The sequence below is a fragment of the Podarcis erhardii genome (genome assembly GCF_964252035.2).
Source record: "Podarcis erhardii genome assembly, chromosome: 12".
Lineage (NCBI taxonomy): Eukaryota > Metazoa > Chordata > Lepidosauria > Squamata > Lacertidae > Podarcis > Podarcis erhardii.
In genome coordinates this window covers 15,098,623-15,120,586 of record NC_138513.1, presented here as the reverse complement: position 1 = coordinate 15,120,586, position 21,964 = coordinate 15,098,623, and the positions used below count along the sequence as shown (strand labels likewise).

The following is a 21,964-nucleotide window of genomic DNA, read 5'->3' as shown; positions in this document are numbered from 1 at the left end:
AGGACAAACAACCTCACAAATCAAGGGCAGCAACGCTGACGTACTGATGTGGAAATCTGGTCTAGACACCTCCGCTTTTCTACCCCCTCATCGCCTCGCTTTGCATCTCGGCACTCCCAAGTGCATAAATAAGAGATGAAGAGTTATAAGGGAGCAAAAATGCTGACTGAATATTAAGGGATGGGAAGCCAAGCGAAGGAATTTATGCTTCTCCACTGGAAAACAGGTGACTGCAAACACAGTTGACATCATTTCTATATTCCTAAGCAAAAGGTGAGGAAACGAATAGCTGACAGCCTTTAGCAAGCATAGCACAACAGACCACAAAGGGAGCTATTACAACGATAAATGGGGAACATGTTTATTCTCCATTATAGTGCTTTGAAGTGTTCAAAGAGCTTCACTTACATTATCTGGTTATAATTCTTATAACAACCCTGTAAAGTAGATGAGAACTATTATTCCCATATTACAGAGATTGGGGGGCGGGGAGAGAGATAAAGCTGAGAGAGGGTGAAGTCAAATTTGCTTGTAACAGTATGACAGATTTTCTGGTTTATTGTGCTTTATTCAGAGTGACTGATGTGCTTGTGCATGCCACCCAATCACCCATCACAATTAGCCAGAAAGTCTGGTTATCATCATGTTCAAATTTGGCTAAGTTCTGAACAGTAGGCTATTTAAGATTTGAACTCCTAGCCCCTATGATGTACCAGCTCATTTAAAAAATACATTTAAAAATTATTATCAGAGTCTTCTTTCAAGCATCAGAGAGGTAAAGGTTTACCAGGGTGAGGGGAGAGGGAGTGGTAACAAATAGCATAATAATTGCTGAAATAATTGCACATTATGGCAGGGAGGGACACACTCTGCCGTCAGTACCAGCCGCATACCAGCAGAATAATTCCTAAACAGGCCAGTACAAATCTGATATGGCTTTGCACTGACTTATGTTTACGCCAGCAGGAGAAAGCACACCATCTCCCTACTCTGCATATCCATATCTATTCAAATCATCACACTCGCAGAGAAGGTAGAGAAAGGCTTGCTGCCTCACATTGCACAAGCACCTTCAAAGTCTTTCAGCATGTGCCAAATCAGGGAAGGTACGTTTTTACATTATGTCACATCTCCTTATAGCTGTGCAGCCACCCAATGGACCTCTTGAGTCACTTCAACAGAAAATGGCAGCTGAGCAAGCCCAACTAAACGCTTTGTAATTTGGAGATGTACTCAATGTTAGTCATATGTAGGGCCCAGACCCTGCTGAAATTAAAAGACATAACTTAGATCCATTGCTTTCAATGTGTCTTCGTTGAGTAGAATGCAGTCGGCTAGAACCCTCCATCTATAATGGAGATTTTCCATCAAATTATAAAGGCATATTTTTTTTTAATGGCATTAATAAGCTACCCGCCAACCCTCTGTCAAGGCAGCAAACTGTAAAGGCGAGTTGCCTATTTCTGTTTAGAATATCAGAAGTTTCACATTTAAAGTTCTTTAACAATTTGTCGATTTGCCACAGAATGTCACATCTTGCCCTCAGAAAACATCCCGGGGGCGGGGGGGGGGGGACCTGCCTGACGTCTTCCAGAATGAAGGCTGAGGTCACATCCACACCATATATTTAAAGAACATGGCTCCCCCAAAGAATCATGGGAACTATAGTTTTCACCTCACTGAGCTACTATTCCCAGTACCCTTAAAAAAACTACAGTGCTCTCCCATCTATTATCTAACAATTTAGTTCCTCCCTCATAGATCTTTGCGTGTGGAGGTCCCCAAGCCACCCCTCAAAATAATTCACAAATCACACGTAATTTTAGTTTAAGGTTTTTGGCACTATTTTGGCCACAACTTTATTAAAATACAAAATCTGTGAGTGGTTGCTTAGGCATTGGTTATGACTATCTGTTCCCCTGCCTGGGACAGAACTGACTATCCGAACTCCATCGGACGCCAGTGAAGGGAAAACAATGTTGGGGATCAGTTGAGCTGAGCGACAGTCCCTTACCGCTCACCCAACCAGCTCCCCAAGGCTTGACGGCCCTGGTCCCATTTCAGGGATTGGACGAAATCGTGGCAAGCCCCAGGATTCCTTTAATGGAATTCCCTTCCAGCACCATTGGAGGGGCAGGCATAGCCTATCCTGACCCCTCCTCCACCAATTTTTATAACCAATCCCTAACCGCAACCTTACAAGTTGTGACTAATTGCTAAGTAGTAGCCAAAAACCAGATGGCACCAGCCAATCAGCCAAATGGCAAAATTCCTACTAGGCCCCTGCCCCAAGGCAGACGACTCCATGACAGGCAAAGCAAGGTCAACTGGAGCACAGGGCGGGCGGGCGGGTGATCCGATGCACACTGCAAAAGAAAGCAGAAGCAGTGAGGCCCAATATTTAAAGCCTAAGGTCCCACCCACCCAATTTGCTACATGCAATTTGCCCCAGCAACCTGGTCAGCCAATCGTTGCGCCAGGCCATAACCATTAACCTGCCTGGCAACAGAGGGCTGGCCTGGGAGCCCCCACCACAACCCGTGCTCTCATTTTAGGGAGAACACGCTTTGTTTAACATTGATAGCAATATTGTCCTCTAGAATGCAGTATTGCTTTTTGCATGAAAACATGCACCACTTTTTCCAGAGTTTGAGAAGCTTTTTCATTTTCCTTTCTTGGGAAAGCACTTTCACTTTTTAAAGGAAGTGCTCTTGCCTATTACGGCTTCCCTGATTGTGCTAGTCAACCACAAGGCCATCTTCTTGGCCTGGCTTCCTCATCTGCGGTATACATTTTACCCGAGCTTCCTGTGTTATCGTGGTTTTGAATAAACCCCAAGAGACTCTTGAAGTGATGCTGAGTACAATTCTTGTACACAGTTTTCAAGCTCATTTATTCGGAGTTATAACCTTTTAAGATTTCTTTCACTAGTACACACAAACCACTCATAGGAACTCAAGAAGCTGCCTTATGCTGAATCAGGTCATGGGGTCCATCAAGCTCTGTATTGCCTACACAATGACAGGAAGTGGCTCTCTAGGGTTTCAATTGACTAATTGTAGATACTAGAGATTGAACCTGGGACTTCCTACATGCATTGTAGGTGCTCTACCAATTAGTTAAAGCCCCTCCACCATGTCAGCACAACATCTAAGATGCCTATGCAAGCTACTTTGCCACAGATTTTGGGGGGAGAGGGGGCATTTTGTTCAATATACATCCTTAACTCACTTTTTCATAGTTATTCTTTTTACAGTTCAAACATGAATGTAGCAATAGAAACACTAATTTTAAACACTGTTGAAAGAATAACAACATTGTTTTAAAGCACACACCAACCCTTTAGGAAAATGTATCTCTTCTGTATCTCTCTACAACAGAAAGAGACAACTATTAGGAAATGTTTGCACTGTACAAAGATCAACTATGCTTTGCCTGATCTGGAAACGCAAAAGCAAATCTGAATTCAATGAGCAACTGATTGTCGAGGAGTCTGACCTTCCAGAAAGGCTCTCAAAAGGTTATGCCAGTGTGGATATGACATAAAACCAATATAAAAACATTTCTAGAGTTTAGTGCCATAAAACTTTCTGCAGCTCATGGAAGAATAGCCGAAGACCTATGATGACACACTGAAGTTCATGGACATGGCTTAGGTTCATTAATTTCACTGGGTCTACTCTGAGCAGAACTTAATTCAGCACAACAACCTGTGACCAGCTTACAAAATGTTGTAAGGAAATGAAAATTTGGCTTTGTTCATACAAAGACAGTCTGGAGGTTATAGTGTTTTGCTCCTTACTTGAATGAATGCGTAGCCCATCTTTTCCCAAAGGAAGGTTCAAGATTATGCTGGACATATGTGGGTCTCTCTCCTTTCTAATCTGCTTTAGCTTTCTCATAGATCTTAGTGGGCTGTCATTATCAACTCCCCCTCCATATACTGAAAACAACTGCAGCAAAATAACAGGACCAGATATCAGGAGCTGTGACCAGAAAACTCTGCCCCTTCTCCAGCTTACTCTATTCACCGGAAGACAACCGAAAACCATTCTGAGCCAGTCATAAGGAGAACTGAAAGACATTCTGTGTTGAACATAAAGACAGCAAGAAACCATTTTGAGCTAAGCATTCCTTTTTATGGGGGTGGGGGTGGGGAAACAAGGAGCCCCTGCACATTTAGGACTGCAACTTGTATGTGCAGTAGCCTTTAAACAGATCTTCAAAAGCACATGTTCAAATACCCCGCCTGAGAGCGTGCCAGGCCAGAGGACACAATACCAAGTTGACTGAGCTATAAATAGAGAAGGTTTAACAATGTACAATGAAAACCATTCATGACAAGGGGAAAGAATGGCTAAGCATCAAAAGCCAGCTATACTCCAAGTGGGTGTAGAAAGGTATGCCGTTGGCAAACACTATGGGCAGAAGCATTTGGCAGAAACAAGCAAGGAGACTCAAATGACCAATTCAAGGCAATCCAGCAGTTCTACAACGACTGTGAGTGATTACAACATCCCCATGAACACAGTGCCAACAACTTGAGAGACTGTCATCACAAGAAAGGGAAGAGAACTTGGGAGAATGAGGAGTGGGGGTGGGGGGAGATCATCTTCAGTTGTCGGACAGGTATCTCACCCGCTGACACAGACACAATAGCATTTACTATTGTAATACAGTAATGAGGTTGCCTGTTTAATGCAGCAGTCAAGAGCTGTGAGCCATAAACTGTTGACATAAAAACACCCACACACAGTGTCAGTATTAAAAGTTGTCCTAGAAGAACAAAACCTCAAATATGCTCAAGTCTTTGGGATACCATGAGTGATGAAAAGTTACCTTTAAAAATGTAAAAGCCACACAGTAAAATTGGGGGGGGGGGTTACATGCATTCATGTCATCTTAAAAGATTTCTGCCTGTACAATCTTTTCAGAAGACACACACACACACACACAAACACACACACCCCGCCACCGCCACATTTTTGGAAGTTTAATCCACTTCATTACAGAAAGGACTAACAAATGGGGGCCTAACAGCCAAATCTACCCACTAGAGTGTGTCATCTGACTTCTCACATCCCCTCCCAATGGCTGTCTTGGAGTCAAGAGAGGTGTGTGGAGGGAGTGGTTGGTTGGCTGTATCAATGAGACTTGCTTTCAGTCCACTTTGAGGTATGAGAAAGGGCCTCCACCTTTTTCTAGTAAAACCAGATACTGACCAGGGCCACATTCCTGTTAAAGGAGGAGATACATTCCACAGGGTCTTTAGGACTGTTATGCCTTTAAAAAGATCTTAACACGCAACACTCTCATGTTTCAACTAAGTATACTTTCTTGCTCAATTTAATTCTTGCCTTCAAATTATTTGAGGGTGCTACGGTGACAATACTGGAATTTTTTGTTTGTCTCCCACAGTCTATCCCAGCTTTCCTCAACCTTGGGCCCCCAGATGGGGGTGGATGGCAACTCCCATTCCTGAACATTGACCATGCTACCTGGGGACTATGAGGTTTGTGGTCATACACCATCTGATGACCCAAGGCTCACTCTGATTTGCAATTAGGACTAGCACTGCCATAAATATGTGAAATGATTTCTTTCATATCCCAAAATTATTTGTTTCAAACCTTGCAAAATGCCCTTTCTATCCCATCTTTCCTTTTGTACTCTAGCTATACAGTGAATACCATGAGTGAAAGCTTCTGGGTGCTTATATAGAACAATCTTCCAAGCATTTATACTCACTCTGTCTTTATCATCAGCGACGTCACAGAGAATGTCATCACGGTCAAGGATTCCCCCATCACCATGTTCCAGACGATGCACCTGTATCCAGTAGTTTGGATCCTGCAAACCAAAAAAAGCATAATAAACAAGAAATTATTCCACGCTTGGTAACTCCACAACTACGGCCTGTTTGAAGGTGTCCCCTCCTCACACACTCAAAATCTCCCTGCCAATGAAAAACCAAATGTCAACTTGCCCTCTATGTATTCAGACTATTGGTCCATTTAAATCAGCACCATATTAGTTTGTTTGTTTGCTTCTGTTTGGCCCAAAGTGGAATAACATAAAAGAATGATGCAGGAAGTGCAATGACTACAACAAGGCTATATGAAATATCAAAATCATCAAATACTTCACATTTGTGACCTTCATTCATGCTCTCAACACAAATACAACTCCCCAACAATCCATCTCTCACTTGGAAGCCAGGTTAACTCACAGCCCGCCCACCTTGGCTGCTCCAATCTCTCACCCAGGAGTGAAGCCATCCACAACAATCACTGATGGGGGTGTGCCCTCACCCTCATTGCACCCCACAAATAGCCTTGTTCCCTGGAAATGAGCCACAGCTAAGTCCTTATGGTTCATGGGCAGGGCTAGCTGGTCCAATCCTCTGACTCCAACAGGCCACTGTTCCACAGGTGCACCATAAAAGCTTCATTGGATGCCCATGAATTCTAGTGTTATGGGGGGGTGGGACTTTTCACTATCCACCTTCTCCATGCCATGCAAGATTTTATAAACTTCTATCATGTCACCTCTTACTCACTTTTTCTCTAAACTAAAAAGTCTGAAACACTGCAGCCTTTCTTCACTGCAACTCCATCCCCTTGATCATTTTGGTTGACGTTTTCTGAACCATTTCTAACTCAACAATACCCACCAACTGGATGGTGGGAACCAGCACAAAGGAATCTCCCCTTACACAAATGACTCTCTTATAGTCACATATAAACACTCATTTTGGAGTGCAGCCAAGGACAGGGAGTTTGAAGTCAATGCAGACTGACAGGTAGCTATCAGAAGAGGTTAAAATGGACAGTTGCAAGGCCTTAGCTGCTGGACTAAGTCAGAAAAAGAACCTTACATAGGAGACACATTTCTCAATCAACCAAGCAAGTTAGAACATGACTGGAGAAACAGCAAAGAGACAGGAGATTCAGTAATCTCTTCTAGACAAGAGATGACCAGAGCATGGACACAGAATGTAGAGTAGACAGAGACCCAAGTCTTCACTCTGGTTTGCAGTTCATTTATTACAAGTGTGCTTTGTTTACCCTAGATGAATCAGATTGCAAACTCTGTCATGGAGAGAGCAGGTGGTACTGAGCCAAGGGCATTGTTAGACTATAGCAAATGAGCAACTAAAACATTCTTTAACGGTTAATCACAAACCTGTTGGGCTTGGAGCCAATATTAGGACATGCCCTGCACAGCTTTCCACTGATCTGCATCAGGGATAGGCAGAATTTGTTTTGGTTTAAGACAGAAGAAGCTTTTGAACTCGTTCGGTCAACTAAGGTTCCAGGAGGCCTAATCTTGAAGCATATGAATCCAGGAATGTTCCTATATAGCTGCAATGGGAGGGGTATAATTAATCTTCAGCTTTCATGGCAACAGTTTTCGTACAAGCTGTGTGCCAACTATCCACTTGCTTGCTAGTTTTATCTTGCTTGACAGTCAGATTGCAACCGTGACAGTTAAGCTACAAACTCTCCTGGTATGTATGGTAGTACGTTAAGTTGGAAAGAAGTTCCATTCATTTCCAGGGGATGATGATGATGATAATAATAATAATAATAATAATAATAATAATAATAATAATAATAATTTATTTATACCCCACCCATCTGGCTGGGCTTCCCCAGCCACTCTGGGCGACTTCCAACAAAACATTAAAATACAGTAATCCATCAAACATTAAAAGCTTCCCTAAACAGGACTGCCTTCAGATGTCTTCTAAAAGTCTGGGAGTTGTTGTTCTCTTTGACATCTGGTGGGAGGGTGTTCCACAGGGCAGGTGCCACTACTGAGAAGGCCCTCTGTCTGGTTCCCTGTAACTTGGCTTCTCGCAGTGAGAGAACCACCAGAAGGCCCTCGGTGCTGGACCTCAGTGTCCAGGTAGAATGATGGGGGTGGAGATGCTCCTTCAGGTATACTGGACCAAGGCCGTTTAGGGCTTTAAAGGTCAGCACCAACACTTTGAATTGTGCTCAGAAATGTACTGGGAGCCAATGTAGGTCTTTCAAGACTGGTGTTATGTGGTCTCAGCGGCCGCTCCCAGTCACCAGTCTAGCTGCCGCATTCTGGATTAGTTGTAGTTTCTGGGTCACCTTCAAAGGTAGCCCCACGTAGAACACATTTCAGTAGTCCAAGCGGGAGATAACCAGAGCATGCACCACTCTGGTGAGACAGTACACGGGCAGATAGGGTCTCAGCCTGTGTACCAGATGGAGCTGATAAACAAATGCCCTGGACACAGAACTGACCTGTGCCTCCATGGACACGTGCAAGTCCAAAATGACTCCCAGGCTGCGCACCTGGCCCTTCAGGGACACAGTTACCCCATCCAGGACCAGGGAGTCCTCCACACCTGCCCACCTCCTGCCCCCCAAAAACAGTACTTCTGTCTTGTCAGGATTCAACCTCAATCTTAATTCCTATTAAGATTTGTTGAAGATTGCTGCTTGAAAGCTGTTAGAATAATTTCATCTTTTTTCCCCATTCCATGCTCAAAAGTTTCCGAACATGTTGTCACAGTCACAACCTTTTGTTTGTAACTCTTCCATTCCCTGCTTCCCAATGATATATAGGAACAAAGGAAGTCATCCTATATTGAGTCAGACTATCAGTCCAAACTAGCTCAGTACTGTCAACACGGACTGGCAGCACCCTTCCAGAATTTCAGGCAGGAGACATTTCGGCCGTATATGCAGATACCTTGGCTTGATCTTGAGGCTTTTTGTATGATGTAAAGCATGTGCAAGTTGGATGCTTAATTTGCATGCCATGGATCACCATTTCCCGTGGTTCTATTCCCTCCTCTGCCCTTTCAGGTCACTGAAATTTAACAGTGATAATAACTTATGCATGTAATGTCAGTCAAGCACAGCATTCTGCAAAGTGGGAAGTCACCAGGTCCCTGAGGTGGATAAATGAGTAGTAGAACTCTTAGTTCTTGTAGATCATCAACAAATAGGCAATATATAAAACGAGGGGTGGAAGTTACATTTCAAAATATCTAGCAGAATCTATATAGAACCTATGCAGCAGACTAAAACAGTTTTCTGCCTCGTCGGCATTATTCTGTTCCACACCACTCTGAAGAGTCAATGCACACACTTTTAAAATATGGGAAGCTAACCTTTGTTCTTAAGCATACACCAACAAGGAGTGTGAATGATGACAACCAGATGTTTGAAAATATAATTGTACAGGTACACCTGTTAAAAACTGCATTCTTATTAAGTGTACATTTGGTGGCAACCCCAAGTTCTACACAATAAATGAAATGTAGAGTTAACCAGGGTTAAAAGTAACTGTTGAAAGGAAGTGTGAAAACTGCTGGAGAAAAATATATCCCAAATAATTTTTAGGTCAATTATGTTGCTGCCAGCATAGCAAAGAAAAAAAATATTGACAAGGCTCCTCTTTAATGGAAGTCACTAAAGTTTTCTGCATTTTCTCCTTCCTTTCTTTTTTCATCAAAATCTACATACTGGGTGTTTTCATGTTCTTGCCCAGCCCATTGCTTTGCTCCTACACTCCCTCTGCTGTTTGAAAACAACATCCTGCAAACTACTACTCAAGCTACGTGGTACTAAGTGCATACTTTCCCCACCCAATCACATCACTTTTGGCAGCACAACTGGCAGAGGGAGGGAGGACACACTTTGATTTCATGCTCAGAAAGAAAACCCATTAGAAAGCAAAACTATCTTATTTTAATCTCATTAGCCAAGACATGGTTGTGCTGCTCCTTCATAGTTCATACATTGCACAAAAGTTTATATTTATAGAAGCTTTGCTAATTCCACCTACGGGCAGGAAGGTTTTGAACAAAAACAGCACTATGTGTGCATGTGGTTTATGCATATATGTAGCACAATTAGTTGACATCTTGATAGTGGTGCATGAAATAAAAATAACCAGTCAACATGAGGATTTGCAAATATAATTTTATCATATACATTTGTTTTAAAACTGGTGGGGGGGGGAGTGCATGTGTCTATACTTCAACATTTGATTTTATCGGTATTTTTAAAATGAATACATCATATTGTTTTATGTAAACTGCTAATCTTTGTTGATTAAGCAGTATATAAATCTTGTTAAATAAAACTTAGATGACTTCTAGCCTCTTATCTAACTACCAAATGACAACCTCATTTTTAGTATCCACAAAGTATAAGTACCCACGACACGTTTTTGTTGAACAAAAAGTCTAGCAGCGCCGAGGCTGACAGTTTTATTGTGGCATAAACTGTTTGATGGACTACAGTCCACTTCTAGTTGAGAAAACTCATGACTAGAAAAACACTGCCTAGTTCTAGTCACAAGGATTGAGGCGTGGAGATGTCATGCAGTGACATAAGACCTACTCAGAGTGCAGAAGTTCCATATTTGAAAGTTTCTGGAGACTGAATTTGCCTTTTGATTGACCCTAACAGTGCATTTGCCCTAAGTTCCCCATCCAATTTGAGAAAGTGCCATAACTCCTGCAAATATAATGTCCCAAGCTGAATTCCCGTCATCTCCAGGTAGAGCTGGGAGACAATCCTGCCTGAAATCTTGGGAGAGTCACTGTCAGTTAGCATAGACAGTACTAAGCTAGGTAGACTAGTGGCTCGGACACAATGTAAGTCAGCTTCCTCTATTTCTAACTCTGGCTCCAGTACAGTAAGGCTGAGATTCACACGCCAGCTTCCTCCATGCCCAGCTGCCTATGGTGACAATGAAGCTGATATTAAAAGATTACTAGCAAACACAACTTTTTCTGATACATCAGTTCCATTACACAGCAATCAAATATTAGGAACAGATAGGTAGCCGTGTTGGTCTGCCATAGTCAAAACAAAACAAATTCCTTCCATTAGCACCTTAAAGACCAACTAAGTCAGTTCTTGGTATGAGCTTTCGTGTGCATGCACACTTCTTCAGATACCAAATATTAGGAAGATCATAAAGAAAAGCAAGACAGGAATCTCCAGTTGGGTGAACTTCAATGTCACCATTAAACTTGGGAGCGACATGCAAAAGGTGATTATTATTCTGTTGTACAATATACCTCAACTGCTATAAGAAAGTCCTAAATACTCCATAACCATAATGAAAATACTAGCAGAGAAATAGAGGTGAGAACCACAACAAAGTGGTATTTGCACTTTCAGCAAGGCATTCAGTTATTTGTTGATATCTACTAGAGAACCTGCATAGTTTTGCAGTATTGTCTTGCACCAGCACACTTGTAGATATAAACAAGTATTATTTGCTGAAAGGTTAAACCAGGTACCATGACAGAGGTACACCAATTCCCCTTTCCCTGGACATGGCCACTGATCAGAGAATGAAAATGCAGAATCCTCAAATCACAAACCACAATTATCCTTCTGGAAAACAGGTAGTGATGCTGACTAACTAACAGCATTTTATTGTCTGCTGGAAGATCTTCCATATGCCACCCTCCAGATGTTGTAGGCTACAACTTCCTTCATCCCTTCATGCAGGCTGGAGCTTGGGGGGAAGTGTAGTCCAACAATGTTTGGAAAGTGCCAGGCTGGGAAAGAGTGAAGTACTGTGTGGGCAGCACTTTGAACCTAACACTTGATTCTTATCAGTGCGACACTTGAAACCTATCTTCAAAAGAAGCCTTACATTTATATGCGTCGTTGTTAAAACCCGCATTGCTTTCAAATGCCTTACGAATTTGTAACAGGCATTGCTGCCTTCGAATTTTAGAAAAGGAGACAGGCTCTCTTTCTATTTCACAACCACAACCATAAAAAATCCCTACATGCCATTCTCCAGCAGTTAGAGGCAAGCCTCTTGCGACTCTTCCTGTTCAGCAAAGGTATTACATAAAACAGTAGGTCAGCAAGACTAGACAAGGCAAGGAACACCCTAAACTAGTTTGACAGCAGCTTCTATTACTGTAGGATCTCGTAAATAGGTATGAAAATAATATCAATTCTCTTGCATTCAACAGCTCTCTAGTGAAGAAAAATGTTCTTATTTTCTCCTTCAAAGCAATAGCCTTATTCTTCCAGCAAATCCTGCATTGCCAGTGATTTTCAAACTTTCTTTCATACTTAAGAACAACATTGTAAGGGATAAATATATTGACAATGCAGCTAGGTAAATCAGCTGGGGCAAGATTCAGAATGAGTGGAGGGGGAAGCTTCCTAATTCATAGCTCAGTCTTTAGATATGTAATCATAATGTGGGAATGCAGATCTACTTCAGAATATGCAGCTCTTCCACTCTAGTTAAAGGTGCATTAACCTAACAGAAAAGTGGGGAACCTTTGGCCCTCCAGATGTCACCGAACTACAACGTGTAGGGTCTGAGCTGACAGTGAAAGGTAAGTTCCCTACTAGGGATCATTGAATAATGAAGTGAAAAAAGAACTGCCAATAACACAATACCATTATACAAATTATAGTGCTCCCACAAATGGAATATTGTGTAAAGTTCTGATCACCTTCCTTCAAAAAGTGTATTGTAGAAGTGGAAAAAGTGCAGAAATAATATCAAGGGGATGGAATGACTTCCTTGTGAAAGGCTGTTTAGAGAAAAGTCAAACATGATAGAAGTTTATTAAACTATGCATGGCATGGAGAAAGTGGACAGAAATGTCTTTTCTCCCTCTCTCATGGACAGCTAAATGGAGGAAGATTCAGGACAAATAAACGAAAGTACATCTTCATGTAAGGTAAAGGGACCCCTGACCCTTAGGTCCAGTCATGACTGACTCTGCGGTTGCGGCGCTCATCTCGCTTTATTGGCCAAGGGAGCCGGGGTACAGCTTCCGGGTCATGTGGCCAGCATGACTAAGCTGCTTCTGGCAAACCAGAGCAGCGCACGGAAACGCCGTTTACCTTCCCGCCGGAGCGGTACCTATTTATCTACTTGCACTTTGACGTGCTTTCGAACTGCTAGGTTGGCAGGAGCAGGGACCGAGCAATGGGAGCTCACCCCGTTGCGGGGATTCAAACTGCCGACCTTCTGATTGGCAAGTCCTAGGCTCTGTGGTTTAACCCACAGTGCCACCCGCGTCCCTACTTCTTCATGTAGTGCATAGTTAAACTATGGAACTCACTTCCACAGGAGGCAGTGGTGGCCACCAACTTCAGTGGCTTTAAAAGAGGACTGGTTATCAGTCACTACTAGCCATGATAGCTATGCTCTGCCTCCACCTTCAGAGGCAGTGATGCTTCTGAATACCAGTTTCTGGAAACTGCAGGAAGGGAAAGTATTCTTGTGCTCAGTTCTTGTTTGAGGGTTTCCCAGAAGGCATCTAGTCGGCCACTGTGCAAATAGGATGCTGGGCTAGATGGGCCATTGGCCTGATCCAACAGGTGCATCTTATGTTCTTAATTTCCATGAATCCTAGCAAGCACGGACAAAGGCCAGGGTCAGTGGGACTTGTAGCTGAGCAACATCTGGAGGGCCAATGGTTCGCCACACCTGACCTCATAGTCTAAACCTCCAAATGAGGGGCCACAAATGGAGTGTCCTCCAGATGGTTTGGACTGCAACTCCAGTCAGCCCCAACCAGCATGGCCAATAGTCAGGGATTATGGGAACTGTAGTCCAACAGCATCAGGAAGCCACCACGTTGGCTATCCTTGCTCTAAATGTTACATTTTCAATAACTTTTGGATGAGGCTATAAGTATAATGCATATGCACCTGTAAGACGATGCATACTTTTTAACCTGATATATTGGGAAGTTATAATTATAAGATCTATATCCGCTGCTTTATATTCAGCTTACACAGTGTGTAAGAAGACTGGCCAGTTTATCAGGAAACTGCATAAAACAGCACAACAATATGATCACTTAGCTACACCCCACAAGTAAAAACAAGTGAAGTCTCTTATTTCCTGCTTACACCCAGCTACATTTTCCCCTTTCATGACATTCTGAAACTGACTTAAAGTATTTCACAACCGACAGACTAAAGCAACGCACTTATCTATGGACTTCAAGGAAGCCAAGTTTACACCTAAAGGTTGTAAACATTTTACAGGTTTATGGCATGCTCCTCAGAGATTTCTACGAAATAAATGTTTTGCTACCTATACAGAAAGAATCTCACCTCCAACACAAATATTGCATGTCAACTACTCAGTGACTTCAAGAAATGTAGAAGTAAAACTAAAAATATTTCAAGGAAATTCATTCAAACACAAAGCCAACTTTGCTATAAAACTTCCTCACTTGATAGTAAAAGAGAAATGTAAAGACCCATGGTCTTCATACCCATAAAATAATGTGTGACTTTGGTTTGCTTTTCTTCACTATGGCTATGTGTTGCATCTAAATATGGAAACCATGATCAAGGACTTCAAAAATCCAAGGTGGAAACTGCTGCTTGGAGTGAGTTTGCATTAACTGTGGTTAAGCAACATGTCTGCACCATGCACGCCACATCAAAGGCACTTTTTGCCACTTCTCCAGCCTGTTTCAAGATAGCAAACACATGTCACTGGTGTCTCTCAACACAAGCAGTGCAGTGAGCTAAATAATAATAATAATAATAATAAATTTTATTTATATCCCGCCCTCCCCAGCCGAAGCCGGGCTCAGGGCGGCTAACAACAATCAACAATCATAGCTTTGCTGTATGATCTGATTCATATATAAAGTTAAACAACAGTTTAGACATGCGGGCCTCAGGATTTTGAGGGGAAGGGAGAAGAAGAACACAAAAGCTTGAAGCTCACTATCACACATAGTGCTTAACTGTGGTTTAGCACTGCATGTGAACACAGCCTTTCTCTATGTGCTCTTTATTTCACCAAGCAATCCTGAGGAAATGATAGCATTAAATAATAAAACAGATACTGCAATATTCTTCTGTTAACAACAAAAATGAAACAGAATCTTCCTCTTGCCTCTGAAAATGTAGACAATACAGAGAGTGGTATCCAACACTAGTTAGAGTTGACCCCCTTGAAATCAGCAGACTTCAGTAACCATTTCAAATGGGTCTAATCTGAAAATGACTTAGCTGGATATCACCTGAAAGCCTCTTCTTTACAATGAAGTATCATATGACAAGGCACAGCCAAACTGTAGCTCTTTGGGAATATTTTAATTCAACACTATGTCATCTAACCTTCTCAGACAGGAGAAACTTCAGCATATCTTAATGCTCAGAAGAAAAGATTCCTAAAACTTCCCAAGCAGTTTTTTTTTATGACACTGTAAACTTTAAAAAGCCCTGCTTCTTTGTGTATGCCTAAATGTTAGTAACAAGGATTTATATAAAACAAATTCCTTCCAGTAGCACCTTAAAGACCAACTAAGTCAGTTCTTGGTATGAGCTTTCGTGTGCATGCACACTTCTTCAGATACACTCAGTGTATCTGAAGAAGTGTGCATGCACACGAAAGCTCATACCAAGAACTGACTTAGTTGGTCTTTAAGGTGCTACTGGAAGGAATTTGTTTTGTTTTGACTATGGCAGACCAACACGGCTACCTATCTGTAAGGATTTATATCTTTATGATCACAGTGTCAACATCACAGACACAAAGGATTTCACAGTACATTTGAGTAAGGCTAATATGTTTCAAAAGGTCCCTACAGGAAGGCCAGCAGAGAGCACTGTTTGAACAGAGCTAAAGTAATAGCTTATACTTAAAAGACTGAAACAGTTCTTATGTGAGCAGCAGCAACTCAGCATATGGAACTCTGAATCAGCAGCTCGCAACACTTCAGGCGTCCTTAATTAAAATCCCCTAATGTTTATTAATTGTTTTCCTTTTTTTATTGAAGGGAATCTATAGATTACACAGAAAAGAATGTGCTTTCCAATGTGTAAGACCTCAGACTGCAGGTAGGAGACTCATAAGAAACTTCCTGTGTGTAGAAAATATTCTCAACAAAGTGAAAACTTTACCAAAGTCCCTTTCATCCCAGTGCTCAGACAGTACACTCAGGGAGCTTTTTCTGTAGAGGAAATGTTTAAAATGTGATACATACATCCCCATCTGCAATCTGAAGTGGTACAGACCATGAATCTACCATCCTTGCCAGCTACATCAATCTGTGTAATAGGGCAGAACAGCTCTTAAGCTGCACTGAAATCAAACCAATTCTAAGCACACGTTTTATTAATAAACTATTTTTATCCTGCCTTTCTGTCCTGCAAAGAATATATAAATAGAAAGCAAGACACAGAGCAACAGAATCGGCCGCAAATGACAAGAACAGAGCTGCAAAGGAATGTACAGATAAGGATGAGATAAGCAAGTGATTCTGTAAATCAAAAGCATGTCAAAACCAGATGGTCATTGCTAGATATCAGACCAATATGCCATCAAAGTGGGGGTCAAACAAGCTTTCTTGGGTGAGAATTCCTGTGGGAGTGAATTCCATAGTTTAACTATGCACTGTGGAAAGAAGCACTTTGTTTTATCTGTCTTGAATTGGGAACGTATCCTGATTCCTGAACTACTTGTAAGGGGTGATCATATTAGTCAGATGATAAGGCCACCAACGACTACCTCCATCCCAGTTGCTGGGAATTGCTAGTTGATGTTGCACTTAGGTTCTGTTTGCAGGCTTCCCATGAGCAATTGGCTGGCCACTATGAGAACAGGATACTGCACTAGATGGCCTTTCAGCAGGGTCCTTACATAAATGTTCTTATGTAATCGCACCCTCAGCCATTACAAGGCCCACCACACTGAGGGCACTTATTTCCTCAATAGCAAGGCATGCCTTTAGTAGTTGCTTTTAGCATGCCAGGAGTGGGCAGTCAGTAAGGAACTACAGAAAAGAAATACCAGTGGAAGAACTGCTGAAAAGAATGAATGCAGGAATGTAGGAAATGGGCCCTATACTGCATATAACACCAATGTATCACAACAAATGTAACTGATCTGTAGCAAACACAACCTGAAGAAAGACACAGTGCATGCACTTTTCTAAACAAGGAATTTTTTTCATATTTTAAAATATATATATTATTATAATAGCCCATTTACCTAGGTGGTCGTTGCATTTGTGGTACTGAGCATAGGAGGCTAGGTTTGAGCTGGGGGAAAAACCCAGTGATATGCTTCCCAGAGGCCTGGATTTATGAAAGGGTGAGAAATCTGCTCTGTATCTTCTGCCCTGATTTTAAGTCATTTGGAACATAATGTTGGAGGACCTGGAATTATAACCAGTGCAAAGGAAGGAGGGAATCCACTATGTCCATTTTCCTCTCTTAAAAAAAGCAAGCATTCCTTTTGTTAATTTGCTAATAATCATATTTTTCCATGCATGTTGTGCTCAAAGGAACAGCCAAAGCAAGCATTCGGGTTGTTTGTTAAAGTGGGAAAAGACACAGCTTTTATTGTACAAGTTGGATTCCTATTACTTTCTTCAGTCCAACAACCCAGAAACAACAAACACTAGAGGTTGGATTACATCTCATTCAGAAGGCGTGCCTTCCAGGATTTCAGTTAGAGAAATGTAATCAAGAAACTAACTAACAAAAACTCAGCAGCTGGCAGACTTTTGGGGGTGGGGGAAAACAGCAGATTCAGAGTAATCATGTTACAGTGCTTTCTGTGAGGTTTCTCAATGGAGTCCCAAAACTACAAGGTGACAAAATAAAGCTGAATGGGTTTGCAATATAATGTGTAATGTGTGTTCTTTGTTTGCAGGAGAGGAGCACACTGTTAGCAGTAACTGCTTCCCAACTCACAAGCAAAAATTACTGTGTGGCAGCACATCCCTAGTCAGCCCTCATATTGAAGATATTTGCAGACCATCCCTCATAAAATCTTATCCCATTATGGCTGCCACAGCAGCTACAACAAACACGCATGAAAAGTTTGCCCCCAAATATGCAAAGCAGCCCACTGTAACTCCACCTAAGAATATGCAACTTGAAACAACCATGTATCACTTTCCTGTTCAGTCCTTGCTTCAACTTCAATTCCTTTCTTTCGCTGTTTGCCATGCTGAATTTTAGATTCTAAGCTCCTCACAGCAGGAATCTGTCCTCTTGTATCTCAAAAAGCACCATGCACATGGGTGGTGTGTATCAATTTTAAAAGCAATAAAATATACCATAAAAGAGCAGACTGGAAAAGTTTGGGGAACAGTTAAAATGAGGTCCTAAAATGACTGAGAGAATAAAAACATTTTAAACTGAACCCTAAAAAATAGTAGCGTTAGGGTATCAATTGAGCCTCTTTGGGTAGGGCATTTATTTATTTTATTTACATTTACACCCTACTTTTCTCCCATCATGGAACCTTGAAGTCTTCCATCCAGGCACTGATCAGACCCAGACCTGCTTAGCATCAGGAAGGTGGCAACCTCATGTGCCCTCAGACCATATCATGGGACCATATTCCATTGCCAGGTCACGAGAGATTAAAGAGGTCCTCACCTTCATCACCACTAGCCTCATCATCATCATCATATTATGTTGAAGATTATTAAATTTTGATCTGAAGAGCCAAGCAATGCCTAGGAAAGACCAAAATCTCTCTGTGTATATCTCCTCAAATTATATATTGTTTTGTTACATTTCCTCAGTAACGTAACATTATCAGCATTTTTGTCTCTGGACTCCATCTACATTATTTAAGTGAATTTGCCAACACATATTAGATTCTTGAAGATAAATAGGGTTTTATAATTTTTCTTAAGGGCCAACAAGGCTAACTTAATGGGTCAATTCTAAAAGCATGTGCTCAATAACTTAAAATATGTATCAGAGATCTGTGGCCCTCCAGAGGTTGGTGGACTCCAGCTCCATCAGTTCCAGCCAGCATGACCCAACGGTCAGGGATGATGGGAGCTCTAGTTCTGAAATGTCTGGAGGCTTATGGGTTCCCTATTCCTTTTCTACATCAATGAAATTTTATGAAAGCTGAAGAAATTAGCAACAGAAACTAAATCTGACAGCAGGATCAAGCAGGAACCCCCGTGTCACAGCTCAAAAAGTGTTTGCTTCATTCCAGTAATCCTAAATTCTTCCACATAGTCATTTAGAACACTTTTCCAGGCAACAAATGACATCTGCACAAAAATGGAGCACTCTTGTGAATTAAAAAAGAAAGAAAGAAAGAAAGATAGCTGCTGAATACGAACAGGAATTTATGTGGCAGAACATTATGCTAATTCCTTCCTCCATGGAACATTTTCCAGCAATACTGATTTATTTTTTAATCTCTCAAATTACATTAAACTACCACCCCAATGCTCATGACAAAAATTAGTGCCTATTCATTTTCTGGTGCTGAACAACATGAATTGGTCATTAGCCCATTTTAGCTACTACCAGGCTAAAAGATACAGTCCCAAGCCACTCAATTGAAAATGACAGTCATGGTCAATTAACTAGCTGCTCTTGGATGTCGTTTTAATAGCAAAAAGCCACAATTCCAGCTGCTTAATTTCATTTGGCAAGCAAAGGCCACAAACTCTCACAGGCTAGCAACCAAGTGGCAAGTCTATTTATTCTCTAATTCTTTTCCTGGGGACAAGAAAATTCACTCTTCATGTTTCCGGCCCAATTACTTCTAGGGAGGGCAGACATCATCTGAGATGGTTCAGATGTAATGTCAAATGATGGTTTGGCATCAGCAGTGGCATAGTTCTACATCTTGGCTGAAAATTATGTAAACACAACGTTTGGGGGAAAGACATAGACATGCTGACTACACATCTTGCTCAGACCCTGCAATGAGAATGTGCAATGAGGAACATCTGGAACTATTTTTTAAAGACATGTCATACTTAACACTAAACAACATTCATTAATAGTTTTGGCTTGATTTATAGCAACTCTGTCTGTTTCATGCATGTAATTCTAGCTCTTAAACAAACAGTTTACATCTCTAAAGATGGTGAATGGGGCAAGGGAAATTGAGACTGGACTGACTTGAAATAAATCCATCTTATTTCTGTTCACTGTCCCTCCCCCCCAACTTCACAGCTACAGCTTAGTGGGAGGACGAGTCTTTGTTTGGATGACAAACTTAGGCCACATTCATGCCATACATTTAAAGCACTTTGGTACCACTTTAAACTGTCATGGCTTCCCACAAAGAATTCTGAGGATGTGGACAGGCTGCTTGGATGAGTGAAACCAACCACCTATCTTCTTAATCCTTGTCCATCCTGGCTCATAAAAGTGAGGCAGGAAGGGCTGGGGGCTGGGCTCTGGGGGGTGGTGAATGCTTCCCAGGCCTACTGAAAGAGGCGGTTATTAAACCACTTCTTAAAAAAACATCTTTAGACCCAGCCAATATGGCCAACTATCGCCCAGTCTCAAATCTACCATTCTTGGGCAAGGTGACTGAGCGGGTGGGTGCTGAACAACTCCAAGCATGCCTGGAGGATGCGGACCATTTGGATCCCTTCCAATTGGGATTCAGGCTCATCATGGACTGAAACTGCCTTGATCACACTGGTCGATGATCTCTGGCAGGCTAGGGACAAAGGTGAGAGCTGTTTCCTAGTTCTGCTGGATCTCTCAGCAGCCTTTGATACCATCAATCATGGCATCCTTCTGCACCGTCGGGGGGGGCTGGGAGCTGGGGGGGACCATTATACAGTGGTTCCGCTCCTTTCTCCTGGGCCTTGGCCAGAAAGTGGTGTTGGGGGATGAGTGTTCAGCCCCCTGGACTCTCACTTGTGGGGTGCCTCAGGGTTCCGTCCTCTCCCCCATGCTTCTTAATATTTATATGAAGCTGCTGGGAGAGATCATCAGGGGGTTTGGGCTGGGTGTTCATCTATATGTGGATGATACTCTCCTTTAAATCAGAACCAGTGAAGACATTGAAAGTCCTGTGTGAGTGCCTGGAGGGGGCTGGAGGATGGATGGCAGCTAACAGATTGAGGTCGAATTCTGACAAGACAGAAGTACTGTTCTTGGGGGACAGGGGGTGGGCTGGTGTGGAGGACTCCCTGGTCTTGAATGGGGTAACTGTGCCCCTGAAGGACCAGGTGAGCAGCCTGGGAGTCATTTTGGACTCACAGCTGTCCATGGAGGTGCAGGTCAATTCTGTGTCCAGGGCAGTTGTCTACCAGCTCCATCTGGTACGCAGGCTGAGACCCTACCTGCCCATGGACTGTCTCACCAGAAGGTGACTTGGAAACTGAAATTAATCCAGAATGTGGCAGCTAGACTGGTGACTGGGAGTGGCTGCCGAGACTGTATAACACCAGTCCTGAAAGACCTACATTGGCTCCCAGTACGTTTCAGAGCACAATCTGAAGTGTTGGTGCTGACCTTTAAAGTCCTAAACGGCCTCGGTCCTGTATACCTGAAGGAGCGTCTCCACCCCCACCGTTCAAGCCCAGACACTGAGATCTAGCACCGAGGGCCTTCTGACGGTTCCCTCACTGCAAGAAGTGAGGTTCCAGGGAACCAGGCAGAGGGCCTTCTCGGTAGTAGCTCCTGCCCTGTGGAACGCCCTCTCATCAGATGTCAAGCAAATAAGCAACTACCTTACTTTTAAAAGACATCTGAAGGAGCCCTGTTTAGGGAAGTTTTTAATGTTTAATGCTGTATTGTGTTTTTAATATTTGGTTGGGAGCCACCCAGAGTGGCTGGGGAAACCCAGCCAGATGTGCGGGGTATAAATAATAAATAATTGTTGTTGTTGTTGTTGTTGTTGTTGTTGTTGTTGTTGTTGTTGTTGTTGTTGTTGTTGGAGCTGTAGTTTAAGGGTGCCAAGAGTTGTTAGAAGGGCTCTCTGAAGAGGGAATGGCTGTTATACCACTGACAACTGTAGCTTTGTGAGGGGAATAGGGTTTTCCATAGGTGGAAAGGTCACAATGGAGGGACAGCCTGAATGGTTTTACTTTGCCTGCATGGTTTAAAATCAAACTATGTGAGCAAAGGAACAGGGCTTTGCAAGCACTGAAGATCAGCTGACTGGCGATGCCTGCAAATCCCACTTCCTTTGCTTGTTCAGAAGTGAAACACCC

The 21,964-nt window shown here is 42.4% G+C and overlaps 1 protein-coding gene across 3 annotated transcripts in view; it reads right to left on the bottom strand.

Annotated features, from left to right (window-relative positions):
- The window catches only part of PARD3 (par-3 family cell polarity regulator), a 550,835-nt gene that overhangs the window by 471,543 nt on the left and 57,328 nt on the right, over positions 1-21,964 (bottom strand). For all 3 annotated transcript variants that reach the window (XM_081834189.1, XM_081834186.1, XM_081834187.1), the window contains exon 2: positions 5,749-5,850. In XM_081834189.1, the coding sequence (XP_081690315.1) occupies positions 5,749-5,850 (102 nt within the window). The remainder of the gene's footprint in view (positions 1-5,748; positions 5,851-21,964) is intronic.